This window comes from Leopardus geoffroyi, chromosome B3, assembly GCF_018350155.1.
Source record: "Leopardus geoffroyi isolate Oge1 chromosome B3, O.geoffroyi_Oge1_pat1.0, whole genome shotgun sequence".
NCBI classification, from domain to species: Eukaryota; Metazoa; Chordata; class Mammalia; order Carnivora; family Felidae; genus Leopardus; species Leopardus geoffroyi.
The window spans coordinates 60,639,874-60,661,366 of record NC_059337.1 but is presented as its reverse complement, the minus strand read 5'-3'; the positions used below and the strand labels follow the sequence as shown (position 1 = coordinate 60,661,366).

At 40.3% G+C, this 21,493-nt stretch overlaps 1 protein-coding gene across 6 annotated transcripts in view; it reads right to left on the bottom strand.

The window, feature by feature from the left end:
- TTBK2 (tau tubulin kinase 2) overlaps positions 1-21,493 on the bottom strand; it is a 166,055-nt gene that overhangs the window by 7,773 nt on the left and 136,789 nt on the right. For all 6 annotated transcript variants that reach the window (XM_045448015.1, XM_045448014.1, XM_045448019.1 and 3 more), the window contains 3 exons: positions 18,373-18,584; positions 15,858-16,446; positions 2,852-4,125 (listed from right to left, as the gene is read on the bottom strand). In XM_045448015.1, the coding sequence (XP_045303971.1) occupies positions 2,852-4,125; positions 15,858-16,446; positions 18,373-18,584 (2,075 nt within the window). The remainder of the gene's footprint in view (positions 1-2,851; positions 4,126-15,857; positions 16,447-18,372; positions 18,585-21,493) is intronic.

Sequence of the window (21,493 nt, the reverse complement as noted above, 5' to 3'; positions counted from 1 at the left end):
TTGTTTGCTTTGGGTAAATAGCAGTGGCATTACTGGATCATACGGTAGTTCCATTTTTCATTTTTTGAGGAAATCCCATACTGTTTTCCATAGCTGCTCCATAAATCCCATCCTCAGCAGTAGTTCACGTAACCTCTCCTAGCTTTTAATAGGAATGCTATCTACCTCCCAGGATTACTGAGCAGCTGAGAACAGTGGCCCAAGTATTTAGTTGGATGTCTGCCATTCAGAAGCACTTAAATGTTGTTAATCCCTTTCCTCCTAAGGCAGGTTTGCTCTTCAACTTGAAACATCTCTAGCATGTTAGTAAGTGAGAGAGAGAGAGTAAACCATTTTGTTTAAGGCTCCCATGACAGAAATGTGGCATGTGCATATGCAAACACTAAGCCCCACAATGTAAGTCTTCAACATGAACTATATTCACCAACAGCAGGAAATACGGATAAAAGTATTTTTCAACCTCATTTAATACTTTCCAAAAGGAAAAGAGTAGTCACTGGTTTCTTGGGGTCCTCAGTTTCTGCCCTTGACAACAGTCTGAGATTCAGCAGAGCTGGGTTTGGGGGCTGACTGCCCTGTCTTACTGGCAATGGACCTGGGCCTTAGAATTCTAAATCTAGAGAACATTCATACGAATAGCAGTATCTTCTCTGCCCTAAATGTCTTTCTGTCTTGGGCTAAAAATCCATTCAGTTAAAAAAGAATTTAAACCGCAAACTGCAGACATGCCACTCCTTATAGAAGGAAGTGGGAGAATTTCCAAGGTTGTATGATCACTGGCAGGATGCAGGGACATAAACAGCCACCATCAATCACCATCATGTGTCAGCAACAAGTTACTCAATTTTCTCTCCTCCTCCTTTTCCACCATCTACTTATTCAGACATGATGAAACTCACTCTGGTTAAGCCTACCCTCACGGATCTTATGGTAAAACTTGAAGAAGGGAATAAAATACGTCTTCTGTGCCAGGACCTAAGTGGGAAAATTGCATTTCTGCTGAACTCCCAGATGAAGTCCAGACTGGTCAGCTCTGTAATATCTGGCACAATGCCACATGCTTGGCTTGGTTACCAAGTGCTACATTTGAGGGACATGTAAAGTGCTAAATAATAAATGATAATCAAGATTTGTTTGTTGCAGTCCAAAGCATGTCAAGCCACAGACACATTATCTCTATTAAGTACAGAAGAAAAGCAGAAGGAAGAGGGGATGTGTGGCTACTGTTCATGGAATCACCTTTAAAATGTCTCAAATGACTGCAGTTTACACATCACCATTCTCCCCATGGAACTGTAGTCCCACTGGCACTGAAAATCCAGTGTTTAGTTACCTTTGAACATGAAACCTTAGGGCAAGTCTAAACTTACCATTACCTTGGGGGAACAAGTTCTGCTGGGTAATAATACAGACAGAACCTCACTTTAATACACTTCAGAATCCATATAACAGGTGGAGACCTACTACTGTACTACCTATAACAGGCTCTAGTTTTCAGGTAGATGTATTCTGATTTTCACCTTGTTTTAGGTAAAAGGTCATCCTTTTTCTCTTTCTTCTCCAAGGGTTTAGACCCTTCTAGTCTGTGAAAGTGAGTAATGGCTCCAAGGAAAGCATTCTTAACTGGTTCATCACCTCCCAATATTTCCCCCCTTCCTTTTTTTTTTTTTTTCCTTTTTTTATTTCCCCCCTTCCTTAAAACAGAATCACTCTTGGGGTGCCCGCATGGCTCAGTCAGTTAATAAGCATCCGACTCTTGATTTCGGCTCAGGTCATGATCTCAAGGTTCATGGGTCCGAACCCCTTGTCAGGTTCCACACTGATAGTGCGGAGCCTGTTTGGGATTCTCTCTCTCTCCTTCTCTCTCTGCCTCTCTCCGGCTTGCACACACATGCAAGCCCACACATGCTCTCTCTCTCTCAAACTAAATAAACTTAAAAATAAAAAAAATATATATATACATATATATATATATATATATATATATATATATATATATATATACACACACACACACACACATATATATATACATATATATAAAATCACTCTGTGGTCAATTATACACAAGAATACTTCAATAAACAAGTATACCATACAGTAAATATTGAAGTAATACTTTTGTAAGGCCGTATGTATCAGGCCTAGGAAAACTGCCCACAGGGTTTTTGCAGTTGCTTAATTCATTATAATCAGATAAATAACATTGTTACCATGACCCGTTCATCAAATTATGGACACAGGAGGTGCCTGGGTGGCTTACTTGGTCTTGATTTTGGCTCAGATCATGATAACAGGGCCATCGGATTGAGCCCCACACTGGGCTCTATGCTGAGCATGGAGCCTGCTTAAGATCTCTCTCTCTCCCTCTGCCCTTTTCCCCTGCTTGCACACATGATCTCTCACTCTCTCTCTCTCTAAAATAAAATTAAAAAAATTATGGACACAGTCTTTTTCACTAGAGTTTGACATCATAATGACATCTGTTATAATGGAGTATCTAGTTAAAATGGACTAGAAGACAAGTAACCTTTGTTGCATGCTAATTAAACCCAGCACAAAGCTCCATATGTATGCAACCTTATTTTATCCTCCCCAAACTATGAGGCAAACGTAAGACCTGTTTCACAGATGAGGAAACTAAGGGTCACACTGTGAGAAAGTGGGAGAGGCAAGAATTAATGTGAATCACTATGATCCCTTTTATACACTGGGTTATAAAGGCTGGAAAAGGCAGGGAAGGAAGTAGATGATCAGAAACAGGCAACGAAGAAATGAAATGACTGATATATCATAATCAAGCAGACACAGAAATAACACTACACAGTTAACACAGAACACATGGCATTACCTGGCTTCTACTCCAGGCCTCGTAGGGGGCTTTCCTGGTGGTGGCCGAGGCAAGAACTGAGATGAAGTTGCGGTACTAACTTGATCTGTGTTGACCCATGAAACTGGCCTTGGAATTTTGCTCTTTCTGGACTGGGAGATGATGGGTGACAGAAAGCTGTCTTCGGCTGATCTGCTCAGGTGCGAGTCTACAGCCAGTCTTGAAAAGGGAGTGAAGACTTCCTCCTCAGAAAAGGGAGCAGGAACAGTAGCTAGTCTCTCCTCTAGCAATTTATCAGAGGCACTTGAGAGGTCCCCAAGGAAAGACTTGAGTTGCCTTTTTTCCACAAGAAGCCTGACTAGGTCTGGCTGATAAGCTTTCTTTTGGAGGAGCTTTTCTTTTGCAGAGACTGGAGAGGATGATTCAAAAGTTGAATCTATTTCTTGTGCTAAAACAGGGATTCGGCTGTGTCTAGTTACAAAAGATGACTTAACCACATCCTTTCGGGATGGGGGACAATGTTCACTCTCTGAAACACAATGAAATAATTCTCCATTTCTAGGGGCAATTTTCTCTCTCTTACCCTCTTGGTGCAAAAAAGTAGACACGTCTCCCTGATGACCTGGCAAGTCTTCACTCCCGATGTCATCATCCTTAGATAGCTTACTTTTTTGCATTGCTGCCACCTGACCTATCTGTCCTTCAACATGTGAGTCAATGACTCGTGGAGAAATTTCTGAAGTTCCAACTGCCAGAAGCTTCATTATCTCGTGATTTTTGTCTTGATTTGGCACCACACTAAAAGTCTGTGTCTTTGTCACATCAAGAGGTTCAGTAGTAGCTGAGTGATCCCTTTCCACAGTTACCAAGTCTCCTGGAAGAGAGGCGATCTCAATATAATGCTGTCCTTTACTTAACTTCTCATCTTCATTATCTGATCCTAGAAGAATGCTTTTCTCTTCGGTTTCTCTAGGGAGACTCTCAAATTCTCTCACAGCCAGTCTGTTATGGTCAGCGAGGTCTTTTGGTTCCAGGTCTTGAGATTTGTTACTCTCTCTAATACTGGGTAACAAGTCATGACCAATATGATCTATCTGAAGCCCCAAGTCTGTTCTGCTTCCTCCACTAGGAGGTTCACCCTCTGTTACAACTAGGCCAGAGAAGTTCTCCCGTGGAGAGTAAAGTTCTACAGTGGGCTCAACAGGCTGAAGGTCTCTCCTCTCTGGCTGCTGACCATAGTGAAAGCTTCCTGAAGTTGACTGTGTGGATGCCACAGAAGGTCTAGGAATTGTAATCTGGAGACACAGAAGAAAAAACATAATGCAATAATGTGGAATATTAATGAAGATGGATGATTTGAAATTTAATACTTAAAATTCTAATTTATTAGAGGAACATAGATGTTGACCAGGTCTGTCCAACTCATACCTAAAATGAACAATTCTCAGTCAAAGTACACGACACTTAAGCCCCCCTACTCAGGAGCTACATAAAACAGTCTCTGTCTAGGCTCATCCCTGCCTTTACTTTAGCCTGCTCTGTGCTCTGGAAGATGAATTTCTACACACTGCACTATCCAGGCTCCCTTGCCTTCTGATTTCTGGTTGGGTTTGCCCAATGGGAAGCACCAACAGAGAATCAGAGAGTTGAGGAGAGAAAGGTCTGGGTATTAATTCTCTCTGCTTCCTGCCCAAGGGACAGGAGCATTGGTGGTGACTACATTCTACCACTTCTGGCCATAGCTGCTGTTGCATGGCGCTTCTCCCAGCTTCTGCTCCCTCTTCCTTCTCTTGCAGGACTCAAGATAAAACTGACTCCCTCTACTGACGGTCCTGTTGGTTCTCTTTAGTCTACCCACACATCTGTAAAAAGTTGTTTTCATTAAATTCTAAGCCCCCTTCAGTGTGCCAGCTACTTCCTGCCAGAATCCAGATATAGGATTACAGGAAAAAATCATTGACAAATTACTCTAAGTTTAAAAACTCTGGATTTACATGCATTTTGTTTCCCATAAATCCTAGCAATCAAACAATGTTAGGAATATTTTATCTTCTTATAAGCAAAGACTTGCAAAGATGTTTCCTAATGTTTTATTAGTTTCTTTAATTTTTTAAAGACAAGCCTATGATAAATTCTACCGTCCTTCCACTGAGGTCATTTCAATTCTATGTGAATGAGATACAGTATCTAGTAAGAATGTCCTTTCTTAAGACTCCTAAAGTTTCTACATTTTGTGACATGTAAGGAGACAGAAAATATCAACCACATACACTGATAAGGAAAAAAAGCCTTTCTGAGAAATCAAGTAAGTCAAATTACTTAATGAAACCAATTATGTTTTGGGGAAACTATGGAAATTGGCCTGAATTCAAAGCAAAATGAATGTGGAGCTGTCATGGGAGACTTCACTTAGATCCCATCTTAATCCAAAGACATCAAGAAATGGGTGTAGTTCCAGAGTCAGAGAAACTGTCTGGATTTTTTTCCTCTGTGTATCAGGAATACAATTAGGTTTAAGAACATGTAAAGCTTGGGGCGCCTGGGTGGCTCTCAGCTGGGTGAGTGTCCAACTCTTGATTTTGGCTCAGGTCATGTTCTCACAGCTTGTGGGTTCAGGCCCCACATCAGGCTCTGCACTAGCAGAGCAGAGCCTGCTTGGGATCTCTCTCTCTCTCTCTCTCTCTCTCTCTCTCTCTCTCTCTCTGCTCCTCCCCTGCTCACTCTCTCTCTTTGAAAAATAAGGAAATAAACATTAGAAAAAAAAAAAAAAAAAGACATGTAAAGCTTGTCGTAAGTCCAGCCCAGGTGAAAACACCTAACTAATAATTTCCTGAAATAGCTCCTGAATGGAACCAGTGTCCTGAGCATCTGTCTGGTTAATTGAATACAGGCTGTTTAGGTTCAGATGAGAATTCTTACAATAAGCCCAGACCTCTAATGACCTTCAGGAAAAGGGAGTCAGTTCTAGTGGTCTGTTGCCCTTCAGGAAGTCACTTTACACTTGTATCTCTTTTTCATTGTTCTAAAATATATTCATTCAGGCAGATGACACTTTGCTAGTATATTTTTAAAAATGATATTGAAACCTAGAATACATAGTTATTTACTATTTGAAATGTATTTTTTAAGACCCGGGAGTCAGGGTGATAAGAAAACCAGGTAAGAAGTTACAATAAATGTCAAATAACAAGGGAGATGACTCTACCTACATTCAAAATAAAACAACAGTCATTTCATTATTATATGTAATTTCAGAAATATCAGCCAAAATAAACTCAGCAATGTTTACGGGAAAACATTCCAATGATCTTTCTGAGATTAGAGCTAGGGAATCAATGCACTTGTGAGCTTAATTCATCTTAGATTCAGGACATAAATGGATGTGTATGTGTGGCAGGAAAAAAGGGGTGACAGTCTTCTACACATGTAAGATATAGGAACATTAGATAGGAGAATTTATTTTCTTGAAAAAGATTCTGAGCAATTATGAAAAACTGCATAAAATATGCTCATATAATATTTCTACAGCACCTAAAATTTCTAAAATGTTCCTAAAATCATTTTTACAAATTTCATTTCATAACTGCCCTGTATTTTCATTGGGTACTATTGTTGACACAAATTTCACAAGTGAGAAAAAAAAACCTTGGTAAAAAAAAGTCAGGGATAGGATTTAAGGATTTTGACATCATACATAGCATAGCAAAGCATTCTGACATGCACTACACTTTCAAGTGAAGTCTGGGAAAGAGTCTGCAAAAACATTATCTGATGAGATAAAAGGAGAAAACCAAAGATCAATAGCTGAATACAGAGAAAGAAAAGGCTAATTCTAAGTGTATCTGAAAACAGATTCCTTGACCTCAGATTGTAAGACACAAAAGCATTTCCCATAATTGGAAATTAATTAACGATCTGCCAGGAAGCCATATGCATCTTTTATATCTTTAATTTCTATAATTCACAAACACTTCATTAAGGCATGAATTCAATCAGTGCCTTTCTTCTGTTCTCTAACTGGTTCTCTAAAGGTAAACACCTTTTTACAGAACTAGAAAATGACCTCAATATTTTCCGTGTCTTTCACATTAGTTTTATTAATGCCTGCTACTCAGTTTGACTAACCTCAGTCTCGTTACTTTTTAGTTCAGATAAAGCAGCCTCATTATTTATAATTACCCCATGTTTACAACTGGCCACAGAGCAAGAGACAGTAAACTGTAAACTATTATTTACATTTAACTTATAAATAATTATCCTTTAACTTTTATCTCATTCAAGGAGTATGTTATTAATAAAAACTTTGGGAAATTCAACAGGCATACCAAATAGCCTCTCTTCCAAATAAAATGTCATATATGAAATATCCAGATCTCCTTTTGGTTTTTGACAAATAATTTACGAGATATCGGTAGTAGAATAATTTATTAGTTCCCACTATAGCCAAGAATAACTGAGTTATATGAACACATTCCTGGTCTATTAAAAAAAATTAAATTTTAAACATTCACATTTCTTTGGGCCATTCAAATTCCACTATACACTTCTTTTGCTTAAAGCATCTTTATGTGACACTTCATGCAAGTGTTAAAACTTATGAATGAAACTAAAACACTATTATTGAACCATGTTTTTAATGTATCAAATGTTTATTACTAAAAAGTGAGTACATGGCAGTGATAACATTTGAGTATTAAGAGGCCTTATCGGGAGAGCACCTGGGTGGCTCAATTGGTTCAGTGTCCAACTTTGGCTCAGGTTATGATCTCGCAGTTCATGAGTTCGAGCCCTTTGTTGGGCTCTGTGCTGACAGCTCAGAGCCTGTTGCCTGTTTCAGATTCTGTGTCTCCCTCTCTCTCTGCCTGTCCCCCACTGATGCTGTCTCCCTCTGTCTCTCAAAAATAAACATTAAAAAAAAAAAGACGTCCTATCTGCTAATAGAATGTCCCACTCTCTCACTCTTTATCCCTGTTGCTTACTCTGACCATGTTGGTTACTATTGCTGAAGATGTTGTTACACTGTGGCTTGGCTTATGAATATGGAGGCTGACTAGAGGAGGAATGGAGAGAGCAGCAATGTGCTACATAGGTAGGTAAAACTGAAAACCTGAAGCCTCGAGCCGAAGTAAACAAAAAGTAAAAGTTGCTTTTCCCCTTCCCATTACCCATTTCTCAGAGACAGTCACTCATCATTAATAGTTCAAGTGTTTTTTAGCAGGATTTGAAACTATGAGAATTTCGTGGGGGTACCAAAAATCATAAGCAAGCCACAACCCCACACCCAAAGAATAGAAGTCACAGAAAAGACAGACGGAAGTAAAAATATTTTTGGTTGGCCTGTAATTACACATCACATACTTGACTACAGGATTTCACAGTCAGTTTTCAAGCCCCTTCATATAATACTGGAAGACACTTCAGGGATCACTCTAGTTCAACTATTCCCAACTTCCATAACCTACAGATTTCTATCAAAGCATCAATAACACTTCATTTGTTTCCCTTTACTAGCTTGAAGATGCTTGGAAGCAGTGAGGAGACTCACTGGGCTTTGAATTCTTTTGATGCCTAGTGCAGTACTTGACACACAGTAGATGCTTGATACTTGTTGAATAAAATTCCTCTCCCTCAGTCTTGGCAGTTTCTTGTCCCACAACCCACACATCTCAGCGGAGCAGGCCGATGCCCTTTATCACCTTACCTTTTGCATTTTATCTTCAGCCCCTTTCCTTTGCCCTAAGGAAAGAGCACTTAAGACTCTAAATCACTTATTTCAATGCTCTGAACTGTGGTCTTCAAGTCTCTGTGCCTCTGCACTAACTGTGTTCTTTGCCTCACAGCCCTGCATCTCCCTCCAGCAAACTAATTCATCCTTCAGAGTCCTCTTATTTTTGAAGTGCACCTTAACCTTTCCAGAAAAATATTTAATATTTTATTTCCTCTCTAATTATGAAAGCAATGTATTTTCAAAATTTCATTTTTCATGGTAAGAAAAATTAGAAAATAAAGAAAAGTTTAGAAAATAAAAACACCCAGTACTGTACTCCTCAGTCCTAGGTAGATTGATCTGTGCCCTCCTTTGTGTACACAGCTCCACTAGAATCACTTCATGTTGTTTAAGGTAACTGTTAGACATAGGCCCTCAGTGCCAACCTGGAAGGTTGGTGCCAACTATTTATCCCTGGGGTAAAGCATAGAGCCTGGAACTCAGGAGACACTGAATAGAACTGAAGGAATGAAAAGAACAGAATTAAGGCAATGCAATCACTGCTGATCTCAATTTTCTAGTACTGGTATTGGTACTCCTGTAAATACAGTCAGAGGAATCCTCTTTGTAGATGCTGACTACCAGATAGATCACAAAACAATTATGTGACTCCTTTCCATTTTGTCTTGCTCCCCGTGTGTGTTGTGACTCACAGCCCCTTTCTTCTTCTCAGTGTCTAAGAAACAAGTCAAAGAGGAAATTCCTTCAAATGTTGATAATCCCCTGATGTGAGGAACAGAACACAGAATGTACTCCACTAGTTATCTGCCTCTTTACAGATTATCTCCCTGTCCTATGGTTTGGTGTCATCAGTGCAAAAAAGGACAATAATTTTCCCTCTGCTTGTTCCATACAGTCGCTGTTAAGATCAACTACAAAAGTATTCTATGAAATATGGATGTAAGATAATATGGTAGCCAGTCTCTATGATGGCCCCCAATGACCTCTGCCCCTTGGTATTCATACCCTTGTATAGGCCCTCCCACACTGTAGCCGGATTGGTCTGTGTGACTACCAGAATATGACAGAAGTGATGGCATGCCCTTCTGAGATGAGGTTATAAAAGAAATTATGGCTTCTATCATGGTGGAGGCATGTTGGCTCTACCACCCCACCCACTCCCCTATCTCTATCTCCTTCTCTCCTTACTCAGTGACAAAGTCAGCTGCCACTGTCAAGAATGGAGAGACCCAAGTGGTGAGGAACCAAAGCCTTTGGCCAACAACTACTGAGGCCTGCCTACAGTCATGTGAGTGAGCCCGGAAGTGGATCTTCCCATCCTGGTTGAACCTTACAATGATTTCAGCCCTAGCTGACAGCTTGACAGCAACATCATGAAAGACCTGAGCCAGAACCATTAGATTGAGCCACTCCTACATTCTTAACTCTCAGAAAAGTGTGAAATAACTTTGTTGTTTAAAGCTGCTAAATTTGAGGGGTACCTGGGTGGCTCAGTGGTTAAGTGACTGACTTCGTTTTGGCCCAGGTCATGATCTCACGGTTCATGAGTCTGAGCCCCACATTGGCCTCTCTGCTGTCTGTGCAGAGCCTGCTTCAGATTTTCTGTCTCCCTCTCTCTCTCTGCCCCTCCCCACATTCTCTCTCTTAAAAATAAACATTAAAAAAACTTTTTTATAAAATAAATAAAGCCGTTAAATTTGGAATAATTTGTTACACGGCAACAGGTAACATATTGTTGATATTATCATTCCCCAGTCATATTTATACTACTTCCAAAGCTAATATTAAAATGAAGCACTGGTTTTCTTTCTTTAAAAAAAATTTTTTTTTTTAAATGTTTATTCATTTTTAAGAGACAGAGAGACAGAGCGTGAGTAGGGGAGGGGCAGAGACAGAGGGAGACACAGAATCTGAAGCAGGCTCCAGGCTCTGAGCTGACAGGCTGACAGCAGTGAGCCTGATGTGGGGCTTGAACCCACAAACCGTGAGATCATGACCTGAGCTGAAGTCAGACACTTACTCAACTGAGCCACCCAAGCACCCCTGAAGCACTGGATTTCTAAAAGACCATCTAGAATCATGAGATCATGTGGTACAATCTGCCTTGATACTCGGTTTAAGAAATAACTTTTCCACTCCTATATTAAATTTCAAATCCAACCTCCCTACTAACAGAGATCACCCAATGTCACGTGGACCAGTGGTTTAGACCTCTTTTAGAAGCAGTTCATTTTCTTTTCTTTTTCTTTTTGTATCATTTTAATGTTTATTTATTTTTGAGAGAGACAGACAGACAGAGTGTGAGTGGGAGAAGGGCAGAAAGAGGAGACAGAATCAGAAGCAGGCTCCAGGCTCTAAGCTGTCAGCACAGAGCCCAAGGTTGGGCTCAAACTCACAAGCCAAGAGATTATGACCTGAGCCAGATGCTTAACCAACTGAGCCACCCAGGCACCCCTTCTTTTCTTTTTCTTCTCTACTCTTATTTATGTATGCTAGCTTAATCTTGTCTCTTCATTTTTTTTTTTTATGTTTCTTTTTTATTTTTTGAGAGAGAGAGAGAGCACAAGAGAGACAGAGCATGTGTGGGGGAGGGGCAGTGAGAGAGGGAGACAGAATCTAAAGCAGGCTCTGGGCTCTGAGCTGTCAGCACAAGAGCCCAATAAGGGGCTTGAATTTAAAGACTGCGACATCACGACCTGAGCCGAAGTCAGATGCTTAACCAACTGAGCCACCAAGGCACCTCTCCATTTTCTAACCAAAACATAACTTAGTATTTTTCCTGTAAGCCAAAGGTTGGTCTTATTTACTCCCTGTAAATCCATGTTTAGCAGCTTTTTAGAAACGATTGACAGTGAGCCAATTTCAATCAACACTGTTTACCCAAGGAAAAAAATTTAATTTCCAACAGTAACCCCAAACCAATTTTTTTCAAATCTAGCAAATTTAGCCATCTTTCAAAACATATTATTTAAAAAATTTATACATGCTATGTGATAATCAGTGGTTTCATGTTTATGGATAAGGGAATTCCTAACCAAGGCTAATAGCTCTGCACTAATAAAGTTTTCATCAGGTTAGTTTATTATGCCAACTATGCTTGTAAACAGATAAACTTTTGCTTTGCCTATTTTTATATAGTTCCTACATATTTTAAGACATCGGTATACTCTCCCTTCATATCATCATAAAAGAGAAACGAGCCTGAGTGAAAAAGATACAAACTAACAAACATTCTCATCAGGATATGTCTTAATTTAAAATATTCAGATAGCCCAGTGATATAGTTTAGCATATCATCCAAGCTAGAACATATAATCAGAGTTGCAAGAGATGTGGAGAAGCTAACTGGGAGCCCTCCCTATTTAATATGTCTGTAGTAAGTTAGGAAATAATACCATCTGCTTTGCAAAAGTAAACTCAATTTAAGCCTCAAAAACAGAATCAACATAAATATATTTTTAATCTCATCCCCCACAAGTGAAGGAAATGGTTAAGTTTAATACCTTAGACATAAGTACACAAGTGATGCAGCTGACATTTCTTTAGAGACCTTCAGTTAAGAAAAATACTTTAACAGACACACAGATCAATGGAGCAGAATAGAGAACCTAGAAATGGACCCATAAATATATGGCCAACTAGTCTTTGACAAAGCAGGAAAGAGTATCCAATGGAAAAGGACAGTCTCTTCAGCAAATGATGCTGGGAAAACCGGACAGAGACATGCAGAAGAATGAACCTGGACCACTTTCTCACACCATACACAAAAATAAATTCAAAATGGGATGAAAGACCTAATTGTGAGACAGGAAACCATCAAAATCCTACAGGAGAAAATAGGCAGCAACCTCTTTGACCTAGGCCATAGCAACTTACTACTTGACATGTCTCCGGAGGCGAGGGAAATAAAAGCAAAAATGAACTACTGGAACCTCATCAAGATAAAAAAGCTTCTGCATAGTGAAGGAAACAATCAATAAAACTAAAAGGCAACCGACGGGATGGGAGATGTTTGCAAACGGCATATCAGATAAAGGGTTAGTATCCAAAATCTATAAAGAACTTATCAAACTCAACACTCCAAAAACAAAAAAAAGAGTGAAGAAATGGGCACAAGACACGAATAGACACATTTCCAAAGAAGATATCTAGATAGCTAACAAACACATGAAAAGATGTTCAACATCACTCATCATCAGGGAAATGCAAATCAAAACCACAAGGAGATACCACCTCACACCTGTCAGAATGGGTAAAATTAACAACTCGGGAAACAACAGATGTTGGTGAGGGTGTGGAGAAAGGGGAACCCTCTTGCACTATTGGTGGGAATGCAAACTGGTGCAGCCACTCTGGAAAACAATATAGAGGTTCCTCAAAAAATTACAAATAGAACTACCCTATGACCCAGCAATTGCACTAGTAGGTATTCATCCAAAGGATACAAAAATGCTGATTTGAAGGGGCACGTGCACCCCAGTGTTTATAACAGCACTATCAACAATCGCCAAAGTAGGAAAGAGCCCACATGTCCACTGAGTGATGAATGGATAAAGAAAATGTAATATATATATACATATGTATACATACATGATGGAATACTACTTGGCGATGAAAAAGAATGAAATCTTGCCATTTTCAACAACATGGATGGAGCTAGAGTGAATTATGTTAAGTGAAATAAGTCAGAGAAAGACAAATATCATATGATTTCACTCATATGTATAATTTGGGAAACTCAACAGATGAACACAGGGGAAGGGAAGCAAAAATAAGATAAAAAAAGAGAGGGAGGCCAATCATAGAGACTCTTAAATACGGAGAACTGAGGCTTGCTGGAGGGGAGGTGGGTGGGGATATGGGTTAAATGGGTGATGGGGCATTCAGGAGGGCACTTGTTGGGATGAGCACTGGGTGTCATATGTAAGAGATGAATCACTGGGTTCTACTCCTGAAGCCAAGACTAAAATGTATGTTAACTAACTTGAATTAAAATTTTTTTTTAATGTTTGTTTTTTTTTTTTTTTGAACGTTTATTCATTTATTTTTGGGACAGAGAGAGACAGAGCATGAACGGGGGAGGGGCAGAGAGAGAGGGAGACACAGAATCAGAAACAGGCTCCAGGCTCTGAGCCATCAGCCCAGAGCCCGACGCGGGGCTCGAACTCACAGACCGCGAGATCGTGACCTGGCTGAAGTCGGACGCTTAACCGACTGCGCCACCCAGGCGCCCCTTAATGTTTATTTTTAAGAGAGAGAAAAACAGTCTGACAGACTGTGAGTGGGGGAGGGGCAGGGAGAGAGGGAGACACAGAATCTGAAGCAGGATCCATACTGTGAGCTTGACAGCAGCAAGCCCAGCACGGGGCTCCAACTCATAAGTAGTGAGATCATGACCTGAGCCGAAGTTGTATGTGTAACAGACTGAGCCACCAAGGCGTCCCTTGAATTTAAATTAAAAAAGAAAGAAAAAAGAAAAATACTTGTATTTAAAGATATCTGAAAATAAGGCCAAAGTTATAATATCAAATAAATGAATGCAAGTCTTTCAACAACCCGACAGAGAAAATACAAACAGTGTAAGAGAAGCATGTGAACAATCCCTGTGGATAAAACAGTATTGATGGGAGAAAGCAATACTAGGAGAAATGGAGCCAAGGCTTTAGAAAACCTTTTTTTTTCCCAAAATTTTTTAATGTTTATTTATTTTTGAGAGAGAGAGAGAGAGGTACAAAGAGCAAGCAGGGGAGGGGCAGAGAGAGATGAAGACATAGAATCTGAAGCAGGCTCCAGGCTCTGAGCTGTCAGCTGAGTCCCACATGGGGCTTGAACCCACAAACGGCAAGATCATGACCTGAGCTGGTCAGATGCTTAACCGACTGAGCCACACAGGGGCCCTTAGAAAACCTTTCTGAAGGGAAGTACACCAGAATGCTTGAGTGACAGCAAGTACATAGCATGACAGAGTCCAAGATAAGAATAAACTGAAGATGGAAAGAGAAATAAATGGAAAGAGGGAAGGTGGGTGGAAAAAGGGATGAGGGGAAGGAGGGGGGTGGTTGGACTTGCCTTTAGCCCATAGGTCATTGTGTACAATTTGAAAAAGGATGCTTCCTTAAAGAAGAAACAGACCTACACAAAAACGCAGTTTGGTTAGCAAAGTTTGGGCTAGGTTTCAGCCCCTACTTGCTCCCTGGGCTAGGCCACTTTATTTAGTGAACAACCTGTATAACTGTACAAAGCAGTCCTGGAAAAGAAGAAAAGACTAACTCTGCTGTAGAAAGAGGCAGGCATTGATTTTCCTATGGTGAAGTGCAAGTGAATTCCTATAAAGCAGGACACAAAAGCAAATTTTGTTATCTTTTCTCACTGTTTTACACCTGCATTTGGAATTGTGTTCTAACAGAAAAATGTCAGTTTGGGGAACAACGTTGTTTTTGGTGAGTTGGAAAAGACAGCTGCTAGATGATTAGGGAATTTGAGAAAACCTGGTACTTCCACCCATGTAAGGACAGAGGTACCTGTCCTCAGGCTGGTGCCAAAGATCTCCGTACACAGTTCCTTACTGCCTCCATATTTGACTTTTCTGGGGCTCCAGCTGCTCTCAGTCATCGGGGCATCACTGCTTACTGATTAACAACAGGGTAACAGGCGTCTCTAGCTGAATGCCCAAACTGAGGGTAATTCCCTTGCAAAAGACCTAAATCACAACTGCTTTCAGCTACTTGGTAAAATGCAGACTCCTGGTCTCACTCTCTCCCAGACTTATTGAAGGAGAAGCTCTGGAAGTGAGGCTGGGACTCTGTATTTTACAAAGTGGACATCAAAGCTGGAAGACTACTGTTTAAGAGTAATGTAAAATATGAGAAATTTCCATGTGGAGATTACGAAAAAGAAACAGAAAAGAATCAAACCTAGCCAACTGTACACTATAAAGTACAAATTATATATGCCTTCCTCACCAGGTTTATAAGGCAGAGATTCAAAATCTTTAGAATTACAAATTTTTAAAAAGTCATATCTAAACACACAGCTCTTGTGGACTAATTAGAAATGTTATTCTGAAATTAGGTTATAATGACATTTCATGTGTTGCTACACTGACAGGAAACCTTCACTTGTTTTGAGAAATTTCATATTGGATGACTGATATAGAACCTACTCCAGACATCACGCCCTATCCCCAAACTTAGGCATCTGCTGAACAATCTCAGTTGATTGCTAGTTGAACTGGTTAGTTCTTTTTTAACAGCACCTTGAATGGATAGCAGAGAAACATAATAGGAACAAATTTCTTACCGCTGTGAGGGGTCCTTCTGCTTGCGCCTCCATTGGACTCGTGGGTGTCACTGCAATAAAGTGACTAGCAGCTCCAGCCTGGAGTTCTAGCCTATCTGTATACTGTTCTGGAACAGCAGTGGCAGGACACTCCCCAGAAAGTGCTAAGACCACACCTGAGGTTTCTTTCTTTAAATGATCACTTTCTGCCCAAGGACCCAGTAGGAGCTTTTCATCTTGAGGCGATTCCTCCAGGACTTGAAGTACTTCAGGCTCCTCATCAGAAGGACTCCCAGTTGTTTTATGGCCTAAAGCCTCATTTGTCCTAAAATCCCGAAGGTCCTGCTCCTTGTCCACAATCACCCATTCTTTGGAATCAACCTCCTGCTTGCAGGAGCTCAAGTTAACTGCTATAAATCCATTGCTGGCACCGCCATCTGCCTGTTCAGGGGTGTTGGCAGAGGCAGGCTTAGAAGCATCTGGAAGATATTCTTCATCATAGTGCCAGATGTGGTCAGTACGGGACACAGCGGGAACACAAGGCTTATGAAGCAGAGCAGGGAGAATAGATTCCTTTCCTGCACTGGAGTCTTTCTGCATTTTCTCCAGGCTTAAGAAAACAGAGAGAAGTTACTCAACTGCCCTAGGAAAATATTTATTGCATAACCTATAAGCTCTATACAGAACTAACATTCACACACAGGTTAGAGAAAAAAATATAAATAAAACATAAGGAAAGTTTCACAGGCTGATTAAGTTCTGCTTTATGTGTCATAATCCTGTTTGGGAAGATGGAGCCCATGGGAGGAAGATGGCTCTCCTGCTGCAGCGCAGAAGAGAAGCCTAACCAGGTTGACTCATGTGATCTACTTCAACTTTTCTTTGACAATTCAATCACACTGCCCTCTCTCTGGCAGACAGGAACAATTTAGCCAAATTTAGCTTTTGCCTCACCAGAAGCCCTACAAAAGGAAATGAAGAAGCTAGTATACATTAGGCAAATACTTGAAGTGTTTCTTCTTCAGACATATATATAAATGTACTCATTCAAGTAAATACCAAAGGCAGAACTTTTAAAAAGAAAAGCTGCTATACCTGCTCAAGCACACCCAGTCCACTACGCACAGAGAGGTGCACACAGTGGTGGGGGGTCGGGAGGGGGTGGGGGAAGCTTCAAGGTATATTGTCAGTTTGGGTGGATTAAAAAGCAGATGGCACTGTATAGAATCTCTCTGCCGGCTGAGGGGCAGGCAATGGTGTGACCATTTGGCTGCACTTGCTTCTAAGAACTGATCTCATCTTCAGGGAAGTAGTTTAAGCAATACACTTTTTGCTTTCCAAGTCTGTAATTAGGTGCTTCAATTCCTTCAACTGTTCCCTTTTCATTCTAGCTTCTGGCTTGAGTTCATTTTCTTGGATTACTTCTCTTACCTCCACCTTATTTTTATTTCTCAGCTTTTCCCTCAACATGGACTCCCTTTGGTTTCATTCCTTTGTTAAACTAATTCTTTACCAAACTAAGCTTTTACTCCTATTGCATTTAGGTCTTTATTCCCAATCTTAGCCACAACTCAAAATGTTTAAGCACTGCCCCATCTCAAATCCATCCTTTTGATCATATCAATGTGCAGACATAGCTTCTATCACATAGCTGTGAGACTGAATGACTACCATGTAAGGAAGAATACACATATATGAAGGACGATTGAAAAATGGAAGCCAGATTAGACTAGGCCAGAAGTGGCTGAACTGTCTTTAAACACAGTAAACACCATGTTAGTCAATTACATGGTCCTTCTAACATTTCATTGCCAATAGCAGCCACCGGGGATGTACACTGAAGGGCATGCGACCATCACTAGTCACTTGGCTCTTAGTATTACTGCAGTCTTATTTAATTTATATATAACAATTCTTCTGTTAGCAAAATTTACAGATAATTGGACTTCTAATCATGAACTATAGTTATTACCTATGTATAGCTCTTTAAAGTTCCACCTTTCCTTATTTCTAGGAAGAAACTTATTCATGTCTATTTTTCCTACAGTACTTACTTACAGAAGGCCTTCATTAAATTGAATTGAACTGCCTGTCCCTTGTATATAAATTACTTGTTTCCCTCCTTCCCTCCTTCACTCCCCTTCTTCCTGCACAATACCTTCTTTATCTTTTGCACTCCAACTCTACATTGCATCTTCTTACTCCAATAAATGAGATCTCTTCCAAACAAGGTAAGTTCAAAATGTTTTTAACTTGTACCTAGTTTTATGAAATTACCAGTTCCCACTGCTCAACTTGCAAAGCCAAAAGCTGTGTTATAAGAACTTTTAACAATATTATAAGACAATTCACACTAAGAATCACAATGATAATAAAAACATGGAAGGAGATGAGAGCTTAATCAAATCAGTACTACAAAAATGCAAACATTTCTTATTTGAAAGACTTTACATTATAGAAATTAATAATGATGATGTTGAGGATAACTATAGCATCTTTCTTAGTAGCTTTAAAGAAAAGAAAAACTATTTCATACCAGGTCTCAAGAAACTTGTCAGTGTCTGGCTTTGGCTCCAGTGTTAGACGTTTTTCCAGCTCAAAGCTGTGGATAGAACGTAACTTCCGCACCAATGGAACATCTCTGTCTGGCTGAGTAATCTCTGAGCGGACACGAATCGGTGAACCAAGGCTTGGAGCATTCAGAATACCATTTACTTGACCATGGCTGTTCTCTTCCTCAGTAGCAGCCTAGACAAAATATAAAAGAAAATAATGAAAAACATTCAGGTGACTATGTATAGGAATCACTGAAGTCTTTCAAAATAATATAAGCAAATGCTTGCGATGTGTTTTCAGGAATCAGGATATTTTGGATAGTTTACATCACTGAACACTTGTCTATTAACCCTTTATAAAATGAATATTCTTAATCTATTCTCAGTTTCAGTATTATTTTAGTTTTTTATGTTTTTGGTACAAAAATAAACAGTCTAAAAATGTTTAACCATCTTAGCTTTTTGTATGATATCTTACAAGATGCTTGCAGGTCTCCATTCCACTAAAGTAAAAATAAAACCTGGAAAGGACATTTTCTTCGAGCTACAGGTGGTCTCACAAGAGGTAGGAGAGTCTGCCAAGCATGAATATCCCCTGTTGCTCCTTCTCTAAAAACCAAATGAAAAACCAAACAACAATAAGAAAACTTGGAGCTAGAACAATAAAGAGCTGAGTAGAGCAGCAGGTTGAATATGACACAGCTCAGAGTAGTGGGGCTGCCTAAGGACAGATGGCCACAGCAGCACACTTGCCAAGGAAATTAAGCTTGACCCCAGTAGTAGGGTAAGAGAGGTAGGTCTGGTATGTTTAAAGATGCCCAACTGGTCTGCTGGCTACCAGCAGAAGACAATCTTCTCCGAAGTAAGTCTTCTTCTGAAGTAAGGTCTACAGGACTGCCATCAATTATTAATCAAACACATGGGAAGGAATGCCACCACGACTAACAGAAATAATAATAATTTTTAGAAAAATATTTAAAACTCCCAAAGACATCAGATATTAAACTTGTTAAAATACAGGATATATAGAGGGGAGAGTTAAGATGGTGGAGAAGTAGGGGACCCTGGGCTTTCTTTGTCCCTAAACACAGCTGTATTGAGGTCAGATTTTTTGGAACACCCAGGAAATAGATGTGCAGAGCAACAGAAGGATCTCCACAGTTGGAGGGAAACAGCTTGGTAGATGTGAGGTGCATGGATGTGAATTGGGGAAGAGAAAAACAGTGGAGCCACAGACAAGAGGGAACCATTTCTGTGCAGAGACAAAAGGGAGGGAAAGAGAGAAGGGTTAAGAAAGTGCAACATCAAGTTAGCACAAGAGGAAAACCTCTTTGGACCATGAACTGGGGAGCGAGAAATACTGAGCATCCCAGTTTTGTTTTGCAAATAGCTTTTGGAGCTCTCATTCCAAGGTTTTGGAAGTATGTGTCTTTGTCCTGAGTGGAGCTGTGGACACACTCCTGGGGAGAAGGGAGCTGGCCCTGGAGTGCATACTGTAGTGTAGACATCTCCAGGGTACACTGGAAGAGAACAGTCCCCTTCCTGGAGTACTTCTGGAAGAGGGTTTATTGCCTCACCAAGGACAAAAGACCCTGCAGGTGACGGCCAAACATTTTCATCAGCAGGGTGGAAAGGCTCTACTCTGGAGGAGGGGAGTGGATCTGCACTATGCCAGGTCCTTTAAGATTTGGGGTTTTGAATCCCAACTGTGCACCAAGGAGAAGGTGCAGGATACTTGTGGCTCAGGGCAAGCTGACTGCCCTCACTATTCTGTAAGGGCTACTCAACAGTGGTGGTTGGGATCCCCACTCTGGGGATCAAAGCCTGGGGTGATGCCATTTTTTCCCCCAACACAACACAGTGGGACTTCAGAGAGGAGCACAGTGGCCCCCAGTGGAGTTGGGACCTGCTTACACCATACTCTGCCCCTCCATGCCTGGCAACTGCTTATCTACTGGAAGCAAGATAGAATCTGAGCTAATGCAGCCAGCCTTTCCTCCAGACCAGCACAGCCAAGCACTCCTCAAGCACCAAAGACAACTCATTTTTAGTTTTTTTCTCCTTTTCTCTTTTTTCTTTTGGAATCAGGCTCATAGTTTCTGGTTTACTTTTTGTCATTTCCTTTTATCTTTTTTTTTTTTTTTTTTTTTGAATCAGGCTTTTTAATTTTCTTTTTCCTTCTTTTCTTTTTTCTTCTGCTTCCCCCCCCCCCCCGCCTTTCTTTTTCTGTGCAATCAGCTTTATATTTTTTTGTTCCCTCTCTTTTTCTCTTTTTATGGGATCAGCCTTCCCCGCCCCCCCCCCCCTCCCCAGCCTTTTCCTTTTTTCCTAGGGTTACTTCAACAAAAAAATCAAAGCACACCTGGTTGAAGTTCCATACACTCCACCACTACAAGCAAGGAGGAGCTTTGTAAAGGACTGACCAGCGGGAAAGAGCAGCCAAGATGCAACAGCAGAGGGCACACAGCATACACCAGAAACACTTCCTGGAGTGACAGGCCCTGGACAGGGTATGACCCCTTTTTAATACAGTAGTATTCTCAGGTGTAGGAAATATAACAAGCTTTTAAAACATGCAAAGGACAGAAACTTAGCCAAAATGACAAGATGAAGGAATTCTCCCCAAAAGAAAGGTCAAGAAGAAATCACAGCCAGGGACCGGCTCAAAACAGATATAAGCAATATATCTGAACAAGAATTTAGAACAACAGTCATAACTACTATCTGGGCTTGAAAAAGGCACAGAAGACACCAGAGAAACCCTTGCTGCAGAGATCAAAGACCTAAGAACTAGTCAGGATGAATTAAAAAATGCTATAACTGAACTGCAAAATAAACTAGATACAGGGACAGCAAGAATTAAAGAAGCAGAGAATAGGTGAAACAGAAGAAAAAATTATGGAAAATCATGAAACTGACAAAAAGAAGGAAAGAAAATTACTAGATGACAAGGGGAGGCTTAGAAAACTAACTGATTACAAGAAACGAAACAATATTCATATCAAAGGAGTCCCAGAAAAAGAAAAGCGAGGAAAAGGGGAGAAGGTTTATTTGAACAAATTATAGCAGAGAACTTCCCTAATCTGGGGAAGGAAACAGGCA